Source organism: Mus pahari, chromosome 5 (genome assembly GCF_900095145.1).
Source record: "Mus pahari chromosome 5, PAHARI_EIJ_v1.1, whole genome shotgun sequence".
Classification (NCBI taxonomy): domain Eukaryota; kingdom Metazoa; phylum Chordata; class Mammalia; order Rodentia; family Muridae; genus Mus; species Mus pahari.
In genome coordinates, this window is record NC_034594.1 from 18002661 (window position 1) to 18023361 (window position 20701).

The 20701-nt window shown below is 46.5% G+C and overlaps 1 protein-coding gene across 10 annotated transcripts in view; it reads left to right on the plus strand.

Annotated features, from left to right (window-relative positions):
* Positions 1 to 14219, plus strand: part of Inpp4a (inositol polyphosphate-4-phosphatase type I A) — a 111953-nt gene extending 97734 nt beyond the window's left edge. For 5 of the 10 annotated variants that reach the window (XM_029538987.1, XM_029538989.1, XM_021197404.2 and 2 more), the window contains 2 exons: positions 2338 to 2492; positions 6969 to 11822. In XM_029538987.1, the coding sequence (XP_029394847.1) occupies positions 2338 to 2492; positions 6969 to 7149 (336 nt within the window). In that variant the 3' untranslated portion in view covers positions 7150 to 11822. Of the gene's footprint in view, positions 1 to 2337; positions 2493 to 6968 lie in introns of all 10 variants that reach the window. The other 5 variants (XM_029538990.1, XM_021197407.2, XM_029538992.1 and 2 more) reach the window with 2 other exon arrangements.
* The last annotated feature ends 6482 nt before the right edge of the window (positions 14220 to 20701 follow it).

A 20701-nucleotide genomic window follows, 5' to 3' on the forward strand; every position in this document is an offset into this window, starting at 1 on the left:
TCACTGCATAGGAAACTTCACTGCATAGGAAACATTACTGCATAGGAAACTTCACTGCATAGGAAACATCACTGCATAAGAAACATTACTGCATAGGAAACTTCACTGCATAGGAAACTTCACTGCATAGGTTCAGTGGTGCTAGAGGACCCTGAGCACCATTGCCCAGGAGTTCATTCTGAAAGGGCTACCTAGATTCCCACAAAAGACACGGACTTTGTTCCTGGGGTATTTACTTACTAGCCAGGCTGCTGTGTTGTCTCTTAAGAAGCCCTGTATAGCCATTTGAGCCCAGCTGTGATTTTGGTACCTGGGCTTGAGAGGTTCTGAGAGGGACTGGCTGCCTCTCATATCTCCTTGGAGAATTCCTACTCTGTATTGCTGTTCCTCATTGCCCAAGCACCTGAACTGCTAGTATTTTCTCAGAACTTTAGTCAGGGAATCAATCCCAAGGCTGCACTAAGAGCCAGGGTAGCTGAGCAATTTCATAGTCAGTCCCTCATGTGCCCCTCATGCCCTTGGCAGTCTGTCCTGGCCAGTTCTGGGATTCAGGACTATGAGGCACTCCCTCTGACATTGAACCCCTCTGCCTGGGTCTGAAGGAGCACAGGCAGATGCTGGTTTGACTCTACCCACTCACACTGCGGGGAGATGCCAGGTTTTTCCAGCTCTGACTTCCATGGCAGCAAATAGTGCCTGCCTGGCCTGGTGCTCACTACAGCGTTCCCAGTTGCTGTGAGACCCTGATTTAGGTGTCTTTGTGTCTCTGTGATGGCCTTTCTCTTGGAAGAGCTTTATATTTGAGTTGCTAATGGCCGTGACTGCTGAGCTGCTGCTCGAGGAATGGAGCTTTAGAGAGCAGACCTTCTCCTCTGCATATCATCTCTGCATCTTCTACAGCAGGCCAGCTGTAAGACCTTATCCTTGGGAGCTGCGGGATGGGTCTGCCATGGATCTGTTTGTCTCACTAGCTGCCCTTTGAGCTTGTGTTATATTGGAGCTTGCTTTGAAACACTGAGTGACAAAAGTCTTAGCAAGATCCACAGACTGCATTTTCCCGTTTCACTTTTTGGGGTCTGGTTTGGCATTGTCAGGCTGGGCCTATCAAATGGGACGGAAACACAGAAGGAGAACCTGCCTTCTCTTGGATCTTGCAGCAGAGCAGGGGGTACCCCTCAATGTTAGTCTGAGGAAACTGCTATGAAGTGGTAGCCCCTTTTGTAGGTGCCCTTGTGTACTTCTGAGAGCCAGCCTTTTCTATGCAGCACAGTCTAGAGGGTGACAGACATGCTGAGCAGTGGACTAGTGCCTTCCCTCGCTGATCCATTCTTAGAATAGCATAGTGTCTGATGGCTCTGCACACACACACACCCATTCTTGCCACTGTTTAGAGACTGTGGTCACAGACAATCGCCAGTTAGATGTGGGGGCAGCCAACCTTTCCTGTCAAGTCAGAAAGCAGGCCTTCCAGTCCTGTCATTTCTGTTTCTAGTAGAGCTCCAGGGGTGCAGAGTTCCCAGGAACCTTTGTGTATCCCATTTCATATCCCACCCCATATGACCACCTATGGGTGACAATGGGAACGGGGCAGCAAAGCCATGCCACTATAGATGCTGTCCCTCAAAGCCGTTCTCTTCTGAATCTTCTTTTCCTTTTTGTACATGAACAGAGTCCCAGCTAGTCAGCTGAAAAAGCCTGTCGGGCCAGCTTATTATTCCATAGGTGGGGAGCCCTAGCCAGAGCGTCACAGCCAGCTGCAGACCTGGGCTGGGAACCTGGCTCTGCAGATCCCTTCTTGTAGCAGGCACTGCTGTGTCTATGAGACAGGAATCTAGGAGTGTATCTAGAAATGAAAAGACATACTCTAGTGTTCTTGCCGTGGGAGAGGAGTTATATTAGTGTGTCCAGGGACAAGGGGACTCTGGGTGGCAGTAGCTTTCCCTGGCTGGATTATCCTGTCCTTGCGTGGAGGTCTAGCATGGCTTGTCTAGCATGGTTTAGAAGGGATAGCTGGTCAGGGTCAGTGTGAAGCAGTGATGCCCAAAGGTCTCTAGAAGGAACTTCCCTTGGGAAAACACACAAGGGGCAGGTTCTAAAGGACGGCAGTGGGGTGGGGCGAGGGCGGGGAGGGCAGATGAAGCTCAGGTGGAGTTAACTTAGGTTCTGATACCATCTCAGCAGGACACAGAGCTGGAGAGCCAGGCAGTCAGGCTAGGAATAGGCTTGGAATTAATTCTATGGTTGGTGTTCCTGCCAGACCTGTGGGGAGCTCTGTCCCTTGAAGGTGCTGCCTTTCTGCCGGTTTTCCCTCCCCTAAGAGCCTTTTTCCTGCCGCAGGTCTGTCGCCGCCTTAACGGGGTCCGATTCACCAGCTGCAAGAGTGCCAAGGACCGCACAGCCATGTCGGTGACCCTGGAGCAGTGTCTGATCCTACAGCACGAGCACGGCATGGCCCCGCAGGTCTTTACACAAGCCCTGGAGTGCATGCGCAGGTGAGTGCGGCTGCTGCCGGCTGCCCAGCCGCTTGCTCTCCCTTTGCTGTGTAAACTGCAGATGAGCCCATGCCTCTGCTCCACATGGGGCCCAGACTTCCAGCACACTTGAGTTTGACCATTATTCACACTAATGGTCCTATCAAACTCAGGCAGTATTCTCTTAGAAGGCTGGGGGGGGGGGATGACAAGCCAGAACTGAACTGGCCCAGTAGAGTAATGGGCTGGCTTGGGTCAGACCTTTCAACAGTGATGGGAGCCACCTGGCTGTGGGTGGGGTTTAGCGCCCACGCTTTCTCAGCAGACAGCTGCTTTTACATAGTATGTTTGTGTGCACTGTGTACTTCCAAACTCCAGGGAAGGAACTGTGTCTGCAGGTTGCACTGGTTTGCCCTGCTTCCTCTCCAGTAGTGGACAGAGACTGCTCTCATGAGCAGAATGTCCAGTGAGCGTTTTATGGTGATAGCTGTCTGTGTGCCCTGGCCACCTCCCCAATAATGTCCTGATTCTGAGGCAGCAGATGTGTTTGCAGAATGAAACCCAGAATTCAAATTGTCCTCTGTTGATGGATGCCTTGTTTCAAGCACTGCTGGGAAGCTCCCTACCCTGCATACCAAAAGAAAGGATAAGAAACCGGTCCTCCCGTCTCCTTTGATGTAGTCACCAATGCTGTTACAGTCTGTTTCCAACAGTCACTTTCCTGAGCGTTCTGCACCATCTGTCCTCTCACCGAGTCCTTGATGTGCTCAATCCTCTTATCCTTTCTGTATGTTTCTGCATTTGACCTTCTCACAACGCACAAAGGGATGCCTGAGCTCTTGATAGGAGCAAAAGTGGTGTCATTTCATTCCTGTCTGCCTCCAAGTTCATTTAAACCTCTCTGTTAAAGCTGCTCACTCCATGCCTCTGTCCCTGGTGATGGAAAAGCAACAGTCTGTGTCCAGACTATCTGTACCCTTTTAGTCTCAGCGCCCAATGTGATCCTGGTTCTGAAGGTGGCAGCTGTTCTGTGCCCCATTAATTGTGCAGCATGGAGAAAACCTGATCTAGTGAGCCACAGATGTCAACTACTGAGGCCAACAGACAGGGGTCCCTGTGGTGGTACAGCAAAGGCCAGGACCAGTGTCCTTCAAACGCATACCCCTAGGAACCACTATCTCAATGGTACCCCCCAACTATATCCCAGTAGTAATGCAATAACTTACAGCCCGGTCAATGGGTTAATCTATTGATAAAAGCAAAGGCATCATGTTCCTTTCTCCTCTCGGTGGAGTGCACTAGCTGGGGCCTGCAGCATCCACACAGGAGTGTGCTCCAGTCTCTTTAGAGGCCACAGCGTCCTGTCCCAGGTTTACCTGTGCCTCACTCTGGGCATGTTTGAAAGTTTTCAGACCTTTTTTTTCTGCTTTTTGTTCCTAGTTCTTACCATCAATTGGCTAAAAGCAGCCAGTAACACCCTTGCAACAACCCAAAAAGGAGTTGCTCTGACAAACGTCCACAGGACAAGGACAAAATATAGATAAAATATAGGGAAGCTCTCTGCTAGATTGTAAGATGGATGGCCTCTGGTCTGCTCTCATTGCCCTTTAGACCCTGCTTACAGTGTTGGAAGGCTGTAGGTCGCTTCCCTAGACTTTCCCAAATCCCTCCTGAGTCTGATGATCCAAGGCTCACAATACCACACTTCTTCAGTGCATGTGTGTGTGTGGCTCAGTTTCCCACTGAGATGACAGAATACCTGAGAATGGAGTGGAATGGAAGACTGTTCCGCTCGCTGTCTGCGATTTTCGGCTGGTTTGTTTCTTGACTATGGTGAGGCAGATTCCAGTAGAAGGGCATGGCCGAGAACAGATGCTCACACAGACCAGGACCCAGGGAGCGACGCAGGCCTGGGACTAGACTCACCTTTTAATAACATGACTTTGCCCTCGCTCCAGTAAATAACCTTCCATCCACACTCTGGTAAGAACTCTTAACTAAACCCAGTGGGCCACATATAGAAGGAAAGCATGAAAGGAAAAAGGGACCCTTGAGGAGAAGGGTTCCTATAGGAAGAGAGAGAGGCTTGGGGTGAAAATGGAAAATGACTAAAATTCATGATATGAATGTATGAACCTGTCAAAACAAATCTTAAGGGCTGTTGAGATTACTCAGTAGATAAGGGCTTGTCACCAAGCATGATGAGGATGAGGACCTAGGATTGATCACTGGGACCCACGTGGTGGAAAGAGAGAACCAACTCTTGCAAGTCACACAGCCCCCCCACCCCCATGGCACATGCATATAAATGTCATTTAAAGACACATAGTCTACTGATCTGCACCCTCTAACCAGTCCCTGTCTTCCACGGTTACCATCTCTCAGTCGGTTAGTTTACTGATGAAGGCAGAGCCCTTGCCAGCCACTTCACAGAAGTGAGCATCTTTGATCACTTTGAGCACTGCTTGCATTGGGGCCCAAGCAACACATGACATTGGTAGAGGAGACCTTCAGAGCTAAACTGGAACATCACACCGGGCACAGCATTCTTTAGTTATGTCTTTGTAGATCTCTAGGGATTTGAACCCAGGCTAGTGAGTCGCACCTGCTCAGTGACCTGGGACATCATGCTTGTTGTCACTGATCCTCAGAGGCTGGTATGTTTGATGCTGTTTTGCTGTACTAGTTATAAAATAAGAACCCCAAGGTTGTGAGGAAGGAATGACCTTCCTAGGAAATGAATGTATTTCCTGCTCTCCCTTCTCTATCTCATTCAACCCACTCCTTGTCTATAATCACAGAATTTTCTGGAATCTAAAAATCTCTACAGTGGGCACACTTAAGTTTAATGCTTATTTTCAGCAGCTACAAGGCAAAGCCTCTGCCTGTCCTACTGTTCTCAGCACAGGAACAGTGCTTGACACTGCCCCCTGCTGACCAAGAAGTGCCTTTGTTTTCAGGTGACAGTCTGGATTGCCCACATGGTGAGAAAAGGCCTGTTAGTCACCTTTAAGCACTGTGGCCACAGTGGTGACCAGTCCTGCAGGACAAAGAGCCCTCAAGGTAGCAGTGCATCCCTGCAGTGGCCTGAGTAGAGGAGAGAATTTGCTTCTCTTGCTGTCTCACTTGTACCTTATCAGGTACAATAGTAAACGTGAGGGGGATCGTAGCGGACACTGCAGAAACTCATGCTCCAGCACGCACGCGCGCACGCACGCACGCACGCACGCACGCACGCACGCACGCACGCACACCCTGCAGCATAGTAGTAGTAACAGAAATGATTGATCTGTAGTGGCTGCCACATGTGCAACATGAATTCTGGACCAGGGCCCATTTCAAGCCCCCAGTGAATAGGAAGGTGATGTTGGGTCTAACTTCAGCTACTCAGTTCCTTTAAGCCATAATTCCCATGTTAGGAACTGAAATCCGCAAACAGTAGGCTCTCCTGGGCAGTCGCAGTGGCCCGGCAAGCAGCCCCAGCAACCAGCCCCGGCAGACACCGTGATCACCAGTCAGTGCTTGCAGCTGGCAGTGTTCCCTAGCTTTTGTAACTGCAGAAGGCATCTTGAGCCCCTGCCTACTCGAGTGCACACTGTTCTCTCAGAGTGTCGGCCATGCCCCGGGGTCTGAGTCAGTGTGGATGTTTGTGAGGGAGGGATGTTGCTCCTTCGTCATGTGGTTCCAGATACCATCCAACCTCATACCATCCAACCACAAAACCTCTTTCCCTTTTTTGGTACTGGGACTTGAGCCCAAGGCCTAGTGCCACTTAGCATAGTTTACCATTGAGCTACAGTCAGTCCCAATGACATTGTTTCTTTAGCACTAAAAGAAGGAAAAATCGCAAATTTCCATTGTGAATCTGGTCAACTCCATTTGAAGGATCATCTTCTAGAACAGTCCATTTCAAAGTGGGGGACAAGGTTGTGTCACTCCTCTGACACTCTGAGACTTGAGGCAGGTGTGGGAGGACCTGGCCCTGTATTGACACCCAGGTCTGTGTGGCTCAAAAGGCAGCTTTGTACCCACGCCAACCAGGCGTCTGTGAGAAGGTCAAAGCCCATGGTTCTTCATGTTCAGCTTGCTACTCAGAAATGCTCATCTGCAGCATGTGGGGCATGGCGGGCGGGNGGGCGGGCGGCATGGAGCTGCGCTTGGCCATCTGAGAGAGGGTGAACATGGACAACCATCCTTCAGCCTGTGTGTGTTTACTTTGGTGGAGGCAGGATTCTTTTCTTATCTTCACTTCTCTTCTCCCCTCTCTTCCTGTGACTGTGCTGGTTCTGTTTGGTCTTCTGTCCACACTTCTCTGCATCTCCTTTTTCTTTCTGTTGTGGCTCATTCCATTTTTTTTTTAAATCTTATCTTTTGGTTCTCCTTTCTCCCCATACTTTTGGGGTAAAACCCATCGCATGTGTCTTTTTCTTTCTTTCTTGTTCTTTCTTTTCTTTTTCCCTTTTCTTTTCCTTTCTCCCAACTTTTTCCTTTTCACAGCATTGGAACACGGGAGGTAGTCACCCAGAAGAACTTGAGCGGCCTGGTGCCCATCCGAGACTTAAGGCTAGACCCCAGCCTTCTCTGTTCCATTCCTTTATTAGCTCTGAGCCCCAATCTACTGATTGTGTGGCTCTTTCTGAGCATAGCATACCTGGTGACCAAATTGCGTTGCAAATAGATATCACTATGAAAAATTAGTCACGAGGCAGACAAAAGTGCCCGAATATATCCAGCCACCGTGTACCAAACTGGACAGAAGGAAGGTGTCAAAGCAAGGTCTGCCGAGAAATATCTCATGCCTTACAGTTTGACGTTCTGTTCTTCTGAATTGTATATACCTGCCAAATTCTTCCATCAAGAGGACTCGTTCATTTCAATTGTGTAGCGTCTTCAGTGCTTGTAACATGTTCTTCTGGTGCCTGTGACTGCAATATTTAGCTGGCCTGGGATTCCTTGTACCAAATATCTTCTGATGTATAACTATTTATTACCTGTATATCTGTGTGCCCTGTTTTAAGAGAAAGGGATGCTGTCTGAAAAGAATTTGTATATTTGATACTATTCCTTAAGTGTATCGATAACCTTCCTTGACTTTTAACAAGAAAAAGATGCTTATCAACTGGCTTATCTAAATGCCCCCACATAATAGGAGTGTACTTCCTACTTACCTTTCAAAGCATAGTCCTGGGGGTGCAATAGCAAATAGTTTGCAGAGTAACACGTGTTCGCGTTCATTTCTTTCCCCTTGGTGATGGTGCAGCTGTGGATATAAGCACACATGCCACCGAGTCCAGCACATAACATGTTGCATGTGACTTCAGGGTTGTTCCTAATTCAAGCACTAGTGAGGGGTATATACTTTTTCTTGATATAACATTTTTTTTAATTTAAAAACTGTATGTTTAATTCCAGATAAAGTCTAGATATCTTTTTTCTTTTACTATTAAAATAGTGAACAAAAAAAAAATCAAAATGTCCTAAAACAAGAATGTGGGTTAAGTTTTGGCAGTTGTGAAGTTTGGGGCTATGAGAAGGAGGAATCCCTCTGGTTTTGCCACTTCTGCTCTTCTTTTTTACACGGTAATGCTCCTAAAACAGGATGACTAGTAACCCTGACATTTATGTGTGACAGAGAGTAATTGTTCTCTATAAAAGCAGCCAATTCACCTAGGACTCAGTCCACGAGCCTTGTGAGACAGTGAATGGCTTCTCCATTGTCTGGTTCATATTAGGTCATGTTTCCGGTTTTGATCTCCAGTTGGATGAAGGGAGTTTCTTTTCTTGAGTCTTGTGGAAAACCTGGAGTGCCTTAGAGAAGCCAGAGTTTCTAGTACTTGATATTCTCATGTTCCCAAACCCACCCACCATAAATCTAGCCCTTGTATTCTCTCCCCAAGAGCCCCTGATCATACTTGGAGGATTTCCCCTGGGTTGGATTCCTCTAAAAGAGTAAGTAAAGTCTAGGAGTTGCAGAAGCAGTTAGTAGTAAAAACCAGATGCCAGACTGAACCTGTAAATTGGACTGGGTAAGCCTGTCCTTTGCAGATCTGAGCACTGCAGGATCCCCAGGGCAGGCCTCATCTCTGTGTCTCCACATAGCAGGTCTACATGTCACTCCTAGTATAAGCATGGTGACAGCTCTGTTGCATCTTTCAGTTTAGTGTCTCACCCATTGCCAGCTGACATTAGTCACCAGACAGACACAGTCAATGATTCTTTGATAGGTGCACTTCCACCTCAAAGCATGTGCTTCAAGCCTCTAAGACCATTTTGTTTGCTTCATTTGCACAGGGGAGAAAGAGTCCATAGCCTCCTTCCATCTGCATTCCACGGCCTCCTGGTTGCTACCCCCTGATACTATGGAGATGACTCAGGAAGGCATCATTTCCAGGGCTGTGCTGTGGCCAAGCAGAGAGAGAGACTATAGACAGTGAGGGAGGCCTGCAGAGACAGCACCACCTGTCCCCTAGACACTAGAATGTCAACAGCTCTTTGCAGGGACTCTTTCTCTGGACCATTGTATAGCAAAGAGAAGCAATGGCTGGTTAGAGAAATCCCCACCCCCAACCCTGGGCAGGGGGACTCCTGTCAGGACTCCATGGTCTACTCTGTTGTGCCAGCCACCCTTCTGTCCCATATGGCTGAGGGGATAAATGGGTCAGAAAGGCAAGCAGTGGGGTTCCTTGTTCTTCCTCCAGGGCTGAGCAGAATGTAGCACAACACCCCAAAAGGCAGGCTTTGGGAGTAAACCCCAGCACTGGGAGATTTGCATTTCCTTTTTTCCCTAACATACTAGGGAGACCAGGAGACCAATTTGCAGTGTACTCTTCTTTCATGCTGTATTTTAATGTTATTAAGGCCTTTTGCTCATGAAGTCAAGCCAAATATCTATTCAGAATTGTGTCTACTTCAGCAAGAAATGAGGAGGAAGAGGATGAAGAGAAGCTCCAGGCTAGGTCACTGTTGGTGCTGGGTGATGGATAGCCTCTGTGCTGCTTCTGAGTAGCCCTGGGTGGTGGTTGGAGGCAGCCAGTGAGTGTTGCCCCACTGTAGCCAGCAGCCTTGGGCATAGAGAACCAGATGCAGGAGTTCTTGTCAGCGTGTCTGAAGGAAGTAGCTGTGCGAGTTCTCTGAGCTGAGCTGACTGGCCCTGCTCCCCTTGTGTCATTCTGGCAGAGACACTGAATCAGAGACACCCTTCCACACAGGCAACCCTCCATGTCTGCTGTGGGAGCCCCCAGAAAAGTAAAAACAGAGGTGTTTAGGGTTGTCCTTTATAGTTTCCATACAAATATCCAAAGTTGATGTTCATAAAATGAGGTAATGGTTGAGATAACAAAAAATAATCAGTAGTTATACAGTATCTAAATCTTTATTGTTAAAATCTTCTGGGAACCTTGTCATGTATCATTGCCCCTAAAGACACTGTAGCAGTGTTGTCAGTGAGGCGTTCTGCCTCACTGCTGAATTGAGTGCTGCCTCACTCAGGCCACCATGCTGGATCCTGAAGACCTTGCCCCAAGCCTTCTAGCCAGGTCATAGGTACCCACAGATCATGCTGGTAGTGGTAGCATGCAGAACAGGCATGCCCGCCTGGACATAAAAACATAGATTAAAGGCTTAATCTAAATTGTAAGTCTGTGTATTCATGTACAATGTATGCAGCCAGCTAAATGCAGTATTAGCTCCTTCCATGTGTGAATACAGAGACTGTCAAAGTTTATGTTACTGTTGGGCATTTATTCGGTAGGTGGGTGGGTTTGAGGACCCTTCTGTATAAATGCAGAAGCCATATGTGAGAAGGGAACCTCCAAAGACCACAGCAAATCCACTGTGCACAGGAGCCTACAGCTCTGCTGCAAATATGTTTCTAGTCTATCTGATTCCTGGATGTTCAGCAGATGCTGTCTTTGACTCTGGGTGGCCCAGGCTTTGCTCGGCTGACACATGCAGCCTGGGGCTTGAGACTCTGGAACAAAGACATGCACCTGTGTGGCTGGGGCAGTCAGTAGCAGAGGCGGGTGCTTTTCTAACCTGCCTGTGCTCATTCTCTTTTGAATAAACATTACTGCCTCACCAAAAAGTACCTGACATGTTCTTAATAAGGGGACTGTCATTTTCGTTTTAAAAGGCTTGAGCTGCTTTTTTTTTTTTTTTTTTTTTTTAAATGTATGCTGTGTGGTCTTCATAGAATTTGAAATACTTTTTTTCAAACCACTGCTCTTGGTAACTGCAAATTTTACATCTCAGAAGGAAATTTTTACTGAACTTGCTAACTGCGTGACTTCTTTGCTACTCTGTGGATATTATAAAAATAGTAAGTCTTACTGCGTATAGAGAGGCATTCATACTCAGCTTCACTTTTGGCTGTTAGTGTTGTGTCTGCCCCAGAACTTTGCCCAGAGACCTCCCTTGAGGTTCCTCTGTGGCCTCGCTGGCTCTTCATCCTCTTGGGCACTGTTTGTTTTGCCCCTGGGTTGCTAGGACATCCCTCTATCAAGCGCAGCTGGGATCAATGTTGGTGGTGAGTTCCCTTAAGGGCAGAGCAGCAGTGGGTTCACATGGGGCTCAGAGGTTCCTGTATAAGAAGCAGCCACAGTGGAAGCAGCCCACATGGAGAGTGGTGGCGAGTGACCCCGAGAGAACAGTCAAGCCTTCACAGAGCATCAGCCTGATAGTCATGAGAGCCTGTTCTGCAGGCAGCACATGGGCCTGTATGGGTGCTTTGCACTTGAACTGCTGCCCCTAGTTGGAGACAGATTGATCAGAGCAGCCTCCTCAGTCAGAAGGTTTTTGATATCTGTTGAATTCTGCAAGGAAAATCAGCATGTGGAGTTTGTAATGGTCACAGCTTTGCTAGCATACACAAGGTACAGTGTTTCAGAAGCCATGCTAAGAGTAAAATATGCCCATTCATTCAGTTTGCTGTCTAACAATCTTTGAGCCACAGGTTATTCTTGAACCCAGATAACCAAACCCAAGATACACGCAAAATCATGTATTTTTAAAGAATTGTGTCTGCTTAGATACAACATGGCTCTGGAACTCGCAGCCCACAGCCGCACCCAGCATGTGTCTGTCTCGTGCTTCTTAGCTGCTTTGTTTAGAACTGCCATCTTACGTGTGCTTATTGTAAATGAGTCCAGCAGCCATTGTAATTTATCCTTTTTTAATGCTATGGAAATAATCAGTTCATTTCATCTTAGTTTTAAGTCTTTTCTTTTTTCCTTTTTTACTGCTGTCATTTCTTGTGCTTGTTTTTCCCCAGTGAGGGTTGTCGGCGAGAAAACACAATGAAGAATGTTGGAAGTCGCAAATATGCATTTAACTCCCTGCAGCTGAAGGCCTTCCCCAAGCATTACAGGCCTCCAGAAGGGACTTACGGAAAAGTTGAGACATGAACACACGGTTTCCTCTAATTAGCTGTTATGTAATCAATGTGGGTCCCTGTAGTGTCACATACGATTCTTCAAGAAGACCTGAAGGATTGGCTTTTATTTTTGTGTTTTTAAAGACATGTCACTGAAGAGTATATGGAGCATGATTTTGTGCTGGAATCTGTAGGGTCATGTGTGGGTCAATAGCGTGGATAGTAATGGCTGCTCTCAACACCAGCTTTCAGCAGTCACTGTACCATTAATGTCATAGTTCCTAGATGCCAGCTAGGTCTGCTAAAACTCCAGCAGACTTTTTCAAATATCCACTTAGCCCTGCTCACCCCGTTTATTTTTCTATTCAGTAACTCACAGGTGAGCATTGACTTAAACTCTACTTTCAAAAAGGCTGAATATAAAACAGGAAGTACCTACCCCCTTACACTTCAGGTCCCTGGTAGAACAGTAGATGTTAACTCGACTTGGGGGAAAGAACCTCCAGGCTATGAGAGAGGCTGGTTCTAGTGGCCCTCAAAGGCTGCCAGGCTCTGTGAAACCCAAAGTGGAAAGAAAGCTTGGTTGGTCACACCAGGAGCTCACACACCTGGGGCCACACTGTTCCTGCCCCTTACAAGTCATAGATGAGTGTTTGCTTGAGATGTAAAGCCAGCTGTGAGGTCCCTGGATGCTGCTTCCCACCCCATCCCCACCCCTGTATGCTCCATGTATGTTTAGCTCTACCCCACAGGGTGTATCTCCCTTTGTTCTCTGGCAATCAGGACCTTCAATGTGACTTGTCAGGAGTCTGGGAGACAACTCTCCAGATGGAGATTTAGAGCCAGAGAGACAGTAGAAACTTAGATATTTTCAGAATAAATGTTCTTCTGGGAACTTTCTAATAATCTTCCAGAAGACCATATATCATGTTTAAATGTCTAGAGAAAGTGTCTTAGTTTCTGGTTTGCAATAATGGTTAATTCTCCCTTCTGTTTCACGGCTATTGAGAAACAGTTAACCCTGTCCCCTACCTTGAGATTCTAAGAGGAGATTATGGGACAGGAAATGAGGGATTTCATACAGTTTAGTCTGCTCATCTTTTACAAGGTGATGATGAGTCTTATCTGCACATGGCAGATTTTTTTTCCTTAGAGATTTATGTTTTATAGGATCTGTTCATCGTAATTCTGTTTACATGTTCTTTAAAAGGCTGTAAAAAAGAAGTGTGTCTGGACTGTATTCATGACACTGATCACTAACGGTCTGTGACCACCAGGGATGCGTAGAGAGGTCTAGCTGGCTTTCTTTCCGCTCCTTTTAGAAACAGGCAACAGCTCGGATCTGGGCCATCTGAGGCTTAGATAGGGCCAGCCTCGGCAAGAGACAGGGAGGGTGCGGGCATCCCTCTCCGCATGTACACACAGCCTCCTGTCTCCCCTGCCTGCTGCTCTGCTGAGGGGTGCTGGGGCTCACTGCCCCACCCTCCAGGCAGGGCTGTGGAAGGTGAGTGCCAGGCCTCCCAGGCCTGCTCTGCTGGTATCAGATTGGCCTGAAGCCTCAGGCCCTGATGAAATGAGTCTCAGTGTGGCTGGCAGAGCCTTTTAACTCTTGGTTGGTTCATTTATTCTTAGTCTTTTTTTGTTTGTTTGGTTTTGCTCATTTTGACATCACTGCCTTTTAGAAATATTTCTTTGGGTTTTAGAGTTAAATGTTTCCCGTGTTCTCCAGCTTTCCTTTCTGTCCAAAAGGCATTTGACCTGTCCACACTTACAAAGGGCACAGGCGGGGCTGACTCATCTGTCGGCTTCTAGATGGGAATTCTTTTCTCCGTTTCTGTTTTATAATATGAATCACTGTAAAACTCTAAGACTTGGCTAATCACAGAAAGATTGTGGCTTCAGTGTTTTCTCTGAAGGCTTTGTGACTGGTTTCCAGAGCATCACACATTGCTTGGAAGGGCCATCTCGCACAGCGTGGGCTCAGCAAGCTCCTAGGCTGCGCACAGGGGCCAAGCTGGTCCCTGGAGGAGAGAACAGTTTTCCAGACGGCCCGTCCTGCGTCTGTCCCCATTTAAAAGGAACGCGCAGTCTCTGGACAGCGGGAATGCCGTGCGGATCCGTCCTGTCAGAGCTCCTGCAGCACAGCTGCCTTTACTGTCCTTTAAAGATGTAAAAATGTTGTACAGTACTGTTTTATCTCCTGACACTTGTATTTGCCCAGCTTAGTGCATTTAAATACTTTTATTTATTTATTTGTTTGGGACAGTATTAATATATATGAACATATAGTCACTGTTTTATATATTCTTAGCTTATTCAAAGCCATGTATGCTGTAAATGTGCTTGTCTTTAGAATGATAAATAATAAAACTGACAAGAACATTAAACTCAGTCTCACTTGATTCAGTCTCCTACACTGCAAGGATGTCCTGCAGCCGGCGCCAGACTGGTGGTCATACCTGGGCTTGGGGGCCAGGGCTCATAAGCCTGCAAGTGGGGGTCAGGAGACATTAGTCTTTTTAAACATGTTTTTAGCGAGTTTGAATTAAGGTGTATGGTTAAGAATGGGGACATCATCAACTGGGGGACAGCTCCCAGTGGCTGGCTCATTCTAAGGATCTGGCTCTTAAGGATCCCAAGAGGGAGAAATAGCTCCTTATAGGTCTCTGTAGCTGTCTTTATACATTTTTAATGCTATTTATTTATTGTGGTATGTGATAATATTTATGCATTTTAATACTATATCTATTTGTATGCGGTGTGGGATGTGTGTAGTGTGTGAGCGTGCATGTATATATGTATGTATGGAGTGTGTGAGGTGGTGTATGTATGTGATAATGTGTGTGTGTGTGTGTGTGTGTGTGTGTGTATCTGGTGTCCCCATACACTCATGTCAGAGCCAGCGGTCAGCTCCTAAGAGTCAGTTCTCTTCTCCTCCCACGGGGAGGCTTGGTGAGCTCAGATGGTCAGGTGTGTCAGCAACAGTCGTTCCCACCGAGCCACCTGTCAGTTGTCACTTAAATACACCCTCTCCTTAAAGGCCCATGTGACCCAGTATGTTAAGATCAGGAAGGAAGACAGTCAAGTATACTGCGTCTTAAAAGGGGAAATGGAAAGGTTGGGAGTTCATTCCCATGGGTGGGCGCTGAACTGATGAGAGGTAGATACGGACGGACGCTTCTGTTTATCGGGCTCTACACTCCCAGTGGGATTCTTGTATGCAAATGGGCCTGACCAGGATGGCCCACCATGGGTGTCAGCACCAGCACAGTCAGCCCTGGTCGGTCATGCTGTCCTTTTAGGGGCTAATGGGTGACTAGGAGAGCAAGCTTGGGCTTTATACTGTGCTCTGTGAATTGCAAGGGCCCCTCTTCTTAAATGGCCTAGGAAGGTTCTTCCAACAGTAACCATATTGCTGTCACCACCCAAGTGAGGATACAGGTCCCTGAGGAGTAGCATAAGAATACTGATGTCCTCAGTTCCCAGACCTCACTAGTGCATGCACACTCTGAATCCCATATGGGCCTAACAGCAGTCTTTGTGATAATTACCTGGAGCCTAGAAGACAGGTGTCTGTCGCCAGTCTGTGACTCCTTTGTAAAAAGTGCTGAAGAGCTGAGCTGGAGAGAACACTTAGCTCCCGCAGAGAGCAGGAGGAAACTGGGAAGCGATGGCTGAGCTCTGGTTGTCCTACCTGACCCCGCCCCACTCAGATTGGCTTCTTGCCCTCTTTCTACTGCTGATTTTTACGATGTTTCCCAGGCCTCTCTAACTTTCTTTTTCCTTAGGATGACTGTCCTGTAGAATAAGAACTACACGCTAATGTCTCCTCCATTTCTTGGTCGTCCCAGACTTGAGTCTAGAGTCCTCTGGACATCCAGCTAGACCTTGGCGTTCTGCTTACATGCCTCATACACAGCATGTCGACAGACTTGTGTGCGCACTTCCTCTAGCTAGTCTGAAGAATGACCCTGGTTTCTATCCTGGCTTATCAGCGCCACCCCCCCACACACACACACACAACTGGTGATCGGGTTCACTCTCTGAGCCTTTGTCTCCCTCCACCAACAGTAAACCAAAGGAAACCATGTGTGGGACTGTGATAGGCAGCCTATTTTGGTTGAACGGGGCTTGTTCTGATGACCCGGTAGAAAACTCTACAAGGGGCAGAAAGGTGAGCCACGATCCCAGAATCAGATGCCTGAAACCACAGAGCCCCCAACTCCATAATTCTGTGACTGTCAGTCACACAGACAATGTCCCAAACTTATGGTATTCTGGCTAGACCCCACCCCCAGTTACCTGGCAACAGCAAGATTATTCAGCCCACTATAAGAGGGACTTCTTGGCCACTCCTTACTCTCTATAAGCCCTCACCTTTCTTACTCTCTAGCCCTTCTTTTCTCCCTCCCCTCCCCCCTCTCCACGTGGCCATGGCTGGCCTCTCTCTTTCTACCTTCTCCCCTTTCTCCCTGCCTTTCTACAGTAAAGCTCTAAAACCATAGACTCTCTGGTCATCAAGGCCCACCATGCTTGATTTGAGTTAGTCAACTAGGATCAACTATCAGCAGATGCCATCAAGTCACTTAGATCTTTATCTTCCCTCCCTGCCTTACCTTTCCCTCTACAGCCTGGTCCCTCCGACCTGGAACACTCCTCTCCCAACTCCTGCTTCCTTCAAAGCTCATCTCTAATGACTGCATCAGAAAAAGTCCTTTAAATAGTGTCATCATTTATTTTTATTTTTTTTCGAGACAGGGTTTCTCTGTGTAGTCCTGGCTGTCCTGGAACTCACTCTGTAGACCAGGCTGGCCTCAAACTCAGAAGTCCACCTACCTCTGCCTCCCAAGTGCTGGGATTAAAGACGTGCGCCACCACTGCTCGGCTTCATCATTTAATTTTTAATAGTTAATAATGTTTGTGAATGTATTTTGTAAAAGGCTTATTTACATTCTTCTAAAGGATACGTCATACATATTTGGTCTGCCTTGCTGTTTACCTTTGTATTCATAAGGACAGGTGTTCTTCTTGCAATAAAGGAGCTACTCAGAGTTTATTGGGTGAGGGGCTGGCAGGACAGCTCAGCAGGTAAGAGCACTTGTCATTAAGCCTTACAATCATACTTTGAACCCTGGAATCCACATGGTAAAAGGAGAGAACACCCTCTGGCCTCTGCATCACACGTGTGTTCACCCCACCCCCAGTTTACTAGACAAGGATGAATGGTGAATTTGTAGTGTTTATTGAACCCTTCCAAAGCCTGTGCTATGTTGTCTGTCCTTCCTGTAACCACCAGTTATTTTAGATGCAACAGAAGAGGACAGATTCACCAAGTCAAAGGAGAGGACAAACTTGGAGCACAGTGTGGCAACAGGAGCACAGTTAAGTCTCCTTGGGAGCAAGTGAGAAGGTATGTCTAAGAGTTTCTATTGCTGCCAGGAAACATCATGACCAAAAGCAAGTTGGGGAGGAAAGGGTTTATTTGACTTACACTTCCACATTGCTGTTCATCACTGAAGGGAGTCAGGGCAGGAACTCAAACAGGACAAGAACCTGGAGGCAGGAGCTGATGCAGAGGCCATGGAGGGCTGCTGCTTAGTGGCTTACTTCTCATGGCTTCCTCAGCCTTTCTTATAGAACTCAGGACCACCAGCCCAAGGATTGCACCATCCACAATGGGCCCTCCCCCATCAATCACTAATTTAAAAAATGGCCTACAGCTGGATCTTATGGAGACACTTTCTCAGTTGAGATTCCCTCTCTTCAGATGACTTTAGCTTGTGTCAAGCTGACATAAACTAGCCACCACAGCATCTTATAAACATGAGGCATGATGGGACTAAGGATGAAGGTGACATAATCGTCATTTGATGACAGGAAACAGTCTACCTCCTTTCCTCTACACTGTTTATATTTAACAACGAAACTTATCTAAATCCAACACTTAAATGAAAAACCTGAAAATGAAATTTAGAAAAGTGGGCCAAAGAGATGGTCCAGTGGGTGGGCGTGCTTGTCACCAGGCACAAAGGCCTGAACTTGACTCCAGAAGCCATGTGCTGAACGGAGAGACCTGATTCTCACTGTCCTCTGACCTGCACATATGTTCAGTTGCATGCATCTCTGCATGCATCTCTCCTCACCCCCAACCCGGCAAATGTTAAAAAACAAAACAAAAAACTGACAAAAGTGTATCATCAAGGAACAAGATGGTTAGGAATAAACAATCAAAAAGGAGAAAACTCTAATACACTGAAAATTTGACAGCTTTGCTGTGATCAGACACCAGTAAGTGTATCTTGTTGACTGATTGGAGGAGTAATCGTGTTCAGATGTCAGTGCACCCAGGTGCTCGGGAGGTTAAATTCAGTCCCTATTCAAATGCCAACAGCACTTTTTGTTTTTAGAGATAGACAAAATATATATCCTGAAATACAGATTCTCAAAGAGTTATACCCCCAAATAATCTTGAAACAGAACAAAGATGTTTTCTGATTTCAAATTTTTATTTTAGAACAAACACTTCCTGATTTCAAATTTTTATAATTCTCCAGTAATCAAAGCAGTGGCGTTGGCATGAAGGCAGACAGAGCCACAGTTGAGACTGGGCTCAGAAACAGCCCCACCATGCATGGCACCATGTTTTCCCTCCATAGGGCAACACGCAAAGCTAGATATGCACATGTGGAGAGTAGAAAGTCAAAGCTTCCAGCACACACAAAGACTAACTCGGAATGCATCAAAGAGCAAAGCTAAGAACTAAAACTAAAATTCCCAGCGCAAGCTACAGTCAGCTCCCTTGGAATCAATGCTTTTGTAGATATGACTACCAAAAATTCAACCTGAGTCAACAACCCAACTATTAATGGGCAGAGGAGACCTAAACCGATTTCTTCATGTGCTATATAAACCCACAAGCATAAAGAACACATCAGCAGTCAGGGAAACAGGAAGCAGAAACACTGGGAGAGCCTAATGCCTACCAGAATGGCATACAATTCACAAGGACATAGGCAGNTGTAATCTCTGTGCACTGCAGACAGAACATAAAATAGTGTGGCTGATATGGAAACTATGGCAGTGCCTACTAATAAAAACAGAAGNACCCTATGACATACAATCTGCTACGTGTACATTAAGACTGAAAGCAGGTCCTAGGGGTATTTGTATATACATGTTCACAGCATAGTCAGGAGCTCCAGGGTGGGAACAACCGAGGTATCCACAGCTGGATGAGTAGGTAACAAGATACATACAACATACACTACAGTACCATTTGTCCTTACAAAGGAAGGAAACCAATACATGATACGAACCTTCATAGTATTCCTCGATGGAGGTTCTCTCTTTATCCCCCCCTCTCTCTCTTACACACACACCAAAGAGTCCACATATACCAGGCACTTAGGGTACTCAAATTCAGAAACAGGAAAGAGAATGGTGGTCACCATGAGTATGCCAAGGACAGGGCAGGGCGGGCGACCTGGCAGTGGCTGGGAGTCATTAGATGGGCACACTGTGCATTTTCTGAGGTGGATGCAGAACGGTGCCGCAGACTGACTGCACTGCACTGTGAATGTGCTCAACATGATATATACGAAGCTATACTTAACCATGGTAAAGTTTATTATTTCTATTTAACTAATTTCAAATATGGTCATGAATAAAGGTNTGTAAAATTATTTTGAGAGCACAGGCCTACAGGTAAGAGGTGAAATTTATAAGCTTCTGTAAGTTTGGGTTAGGAATGGTNTCTTAGGGTACACTGAAAGAAAAAAGACATTGTCATCTTCCAATATGAAAACTGCTCTAGNCAAGAGCAGAGGTGTGTACTTTCTGGGAAGTGCAGCGCTGAAAATGCTCGCTCCATGTTCCAGGCTTTGGGGATTCCCAGCCAGCCTGGGCTAAGACATGTAAGGGCAATGTATAAAAATAAAAACTGTGCTACATAGAGTATCAAGAGATTGAAAAGGACAAACCACAAGTTGAGAAAAAATGTCAATTAATCTTTGAGAGACTTGAGCCAACAGTAAATAAAAAATCTTATAGGAAAATAAAAAGATAACCCAACTGAAAGTCAGACTGTAGACTAGGTAAACGGTCCGCACAGGCAGCACAGAAAGCCAATGAACACACGAAAATCTGTGCAGGTTCTTAGACATTAGAGAAATGCAACCAAGATCCCAAGCAGAATGGTTGTCAGCAATATGAACTGTTGTGATACTCAGGGGTGCTGGAGCCTAGATCCCATGATAGCATGAAATGTCATAAAGCCATTGCAGAAAATATAATTGAGGCTGTCGTGATATGACCCTGGAGTTCCCCTCTAAGGCATGTATTAAATGAAACGTTCATAGCATTAGTCAAAAGCCCCAAAGTAGAAACAGCTCAGAGCTCATCTGCTCAATGGAGAAACACACAGCGTCTGTCTACTGCGGCTACTACTCAGCAGAACTACACTGCAGACTGATGCCACACGAGAATAAACCTGTCAGACTTGGTAACAGGACTCAGAAAATATGGGACTATATAGTTCCACTCATCTAACAGATTTAGANTAGAGGGAAAGAGGGCAGAGTGCTAACCAGTATAGGTTTCTGGAAAGGATGAGACTGTTCTGGAAGTAGACAGTGGTGACTGCTGCATGCTCCACGAACACTCTAAAATCCTCGGGACTGTCTAATTCAAAGTCCAATTAAGAGACATGTGACTTTCTCCAAATAAAGCTTTATCTACTCAAATGGAGGCATTTCATACAAACACATTTTACTCTCTGTTGAAATTGAAGCACTAGTGGGAGGTGTGGCTCAGTGGTCGAGCTTCCTAGCATGCAGAAAGTGCACTCCTCCACACTACACAG